Below are 1,112 nucleotides of genomic sequence, written 5' to 3' on the forward strand. Positions count from 1 at the left end.
GGAAGTGACACGGGGGCACACACCTTTGTTTCCGAGGAGGCGGAAGAGCCCATAGAGCAGGAACGCGGCCAGGAACATCCCAATGGCATCCTCCAGGGAGGGGCCCGTGGCACCTGGGGCAGAGGGGGAATGAGACCGAGAGACACTCCCCATTCCACCCCCTGCCCCACACCCCTGCGTTACCCCTCCCCTTTCTCCCCTCTGCCCCCTTCTCCCGAGCCCCCCCCGTCCCTGCACTCCTCTCCCATTGCCCCCTGCCCTGTCCCCACCTGCCACGCACAGCCGGATGCTCCTCCGGGCAGGGGTGGCCAGGGCGGCGTGGGTCACAAGGCAGCTGTAGGTGGCTCCGTGATCGCGGGGCTGGACGGGCGCCAGGCGGGCAAAGCTGCTCAGGCTGTAGGTGCCATCGGGGCCACGCCGGTGCCCTGACTCCCAGGTCTCAGTCACATACTCCAGCAGGTCACCCCCTGCCTCCCCGGGGCCCCGGCGCAGCCAGCTCACTGTCACGTCCAACGGGTAGTAGCCAGAGATCTCACAGACCAGCTCAGCCGGTGTCCCAGGGGCCACCGATAGGGGGTCAGGGCGCAGCGTCACCACAGGGGGCTCTGAGGGGGTGTCATAAACAGATGGTTAAGGGTTAATGTCTCTCTTACCTGTAAAGGGTTAAGAAGCTCAGTGAACCTGGCTGACACCTGACTAGAGGACCAATCGGGGGACAAGATACTTCCAAATCTTGGTGGAGGGAAGTCTTTGTTTGTGCTGTTTGTTTTGTTCGTTGTTCGCTCTTGGGGCTAAGAGGGACCAGACATGCACCTCAGGTTTCTCCAATCTTCCTAAAACCGTCTCTCATGTTCACAATAGTAAGTACTGGCTAGAAAAGGCGGATGAGTCTTATGTTTGTTTTCTTAACTTGTAAATGTGTATTTTGCTGGAAGGATTTTTACCTCTGTTTGCTGTAACTTGGATCTCAGGCTAGGGGTGGGGAAAGTCCCTCTAGTCTATAAGAGCTGAATACACTGTAAACATTTTCCATCCTGCTTTTACAGAGAGAAGTTTTACTTTTTTCTCTCTAATTAAAAGCTCTCTTTTTTAAGAACCTGATTGATTTTTTT

General features: G+C 56.0%; 1 protein-coding gene across 1 annotated transcript; it reads right to left on the minus strand.

Annotated features, from left to right (window-relative positions):
* Positions 1-9: 9 nt before the first annotated feature.
* On the minus strand, positions 10-609 carry LOC116815464 (tapasin-like; the record flags this gene model as incomplete). The annotated part of the gene is made up of 2 exons (XM_032763888.2): positions 10-113; positions 270-609. Coding segments are annotated over 2 exons (444 nt in total), but the record flags the coding sequence as incomplete, so codon positions are not given.
* Positions 610-1,112: the final 503 nt, after the last annotated feature.

The sequence above is a fragment of the Chelonoidis abingdonii genome, unplaced genomic scaffold, assembly GCF_003597395.2.
Source record: "Chelonoidis abingdonii isolate Lonesome George unplaced genomic scaffold, CheloAbing_2.0 scaffold2244, whole genome shotgun sequence".
Lineage (NCBI taxonomy): Eukaryota > Metazoa > Chordata > Testudines > Testudinidae > Chelonoidis > Chelonoidis abingdonii.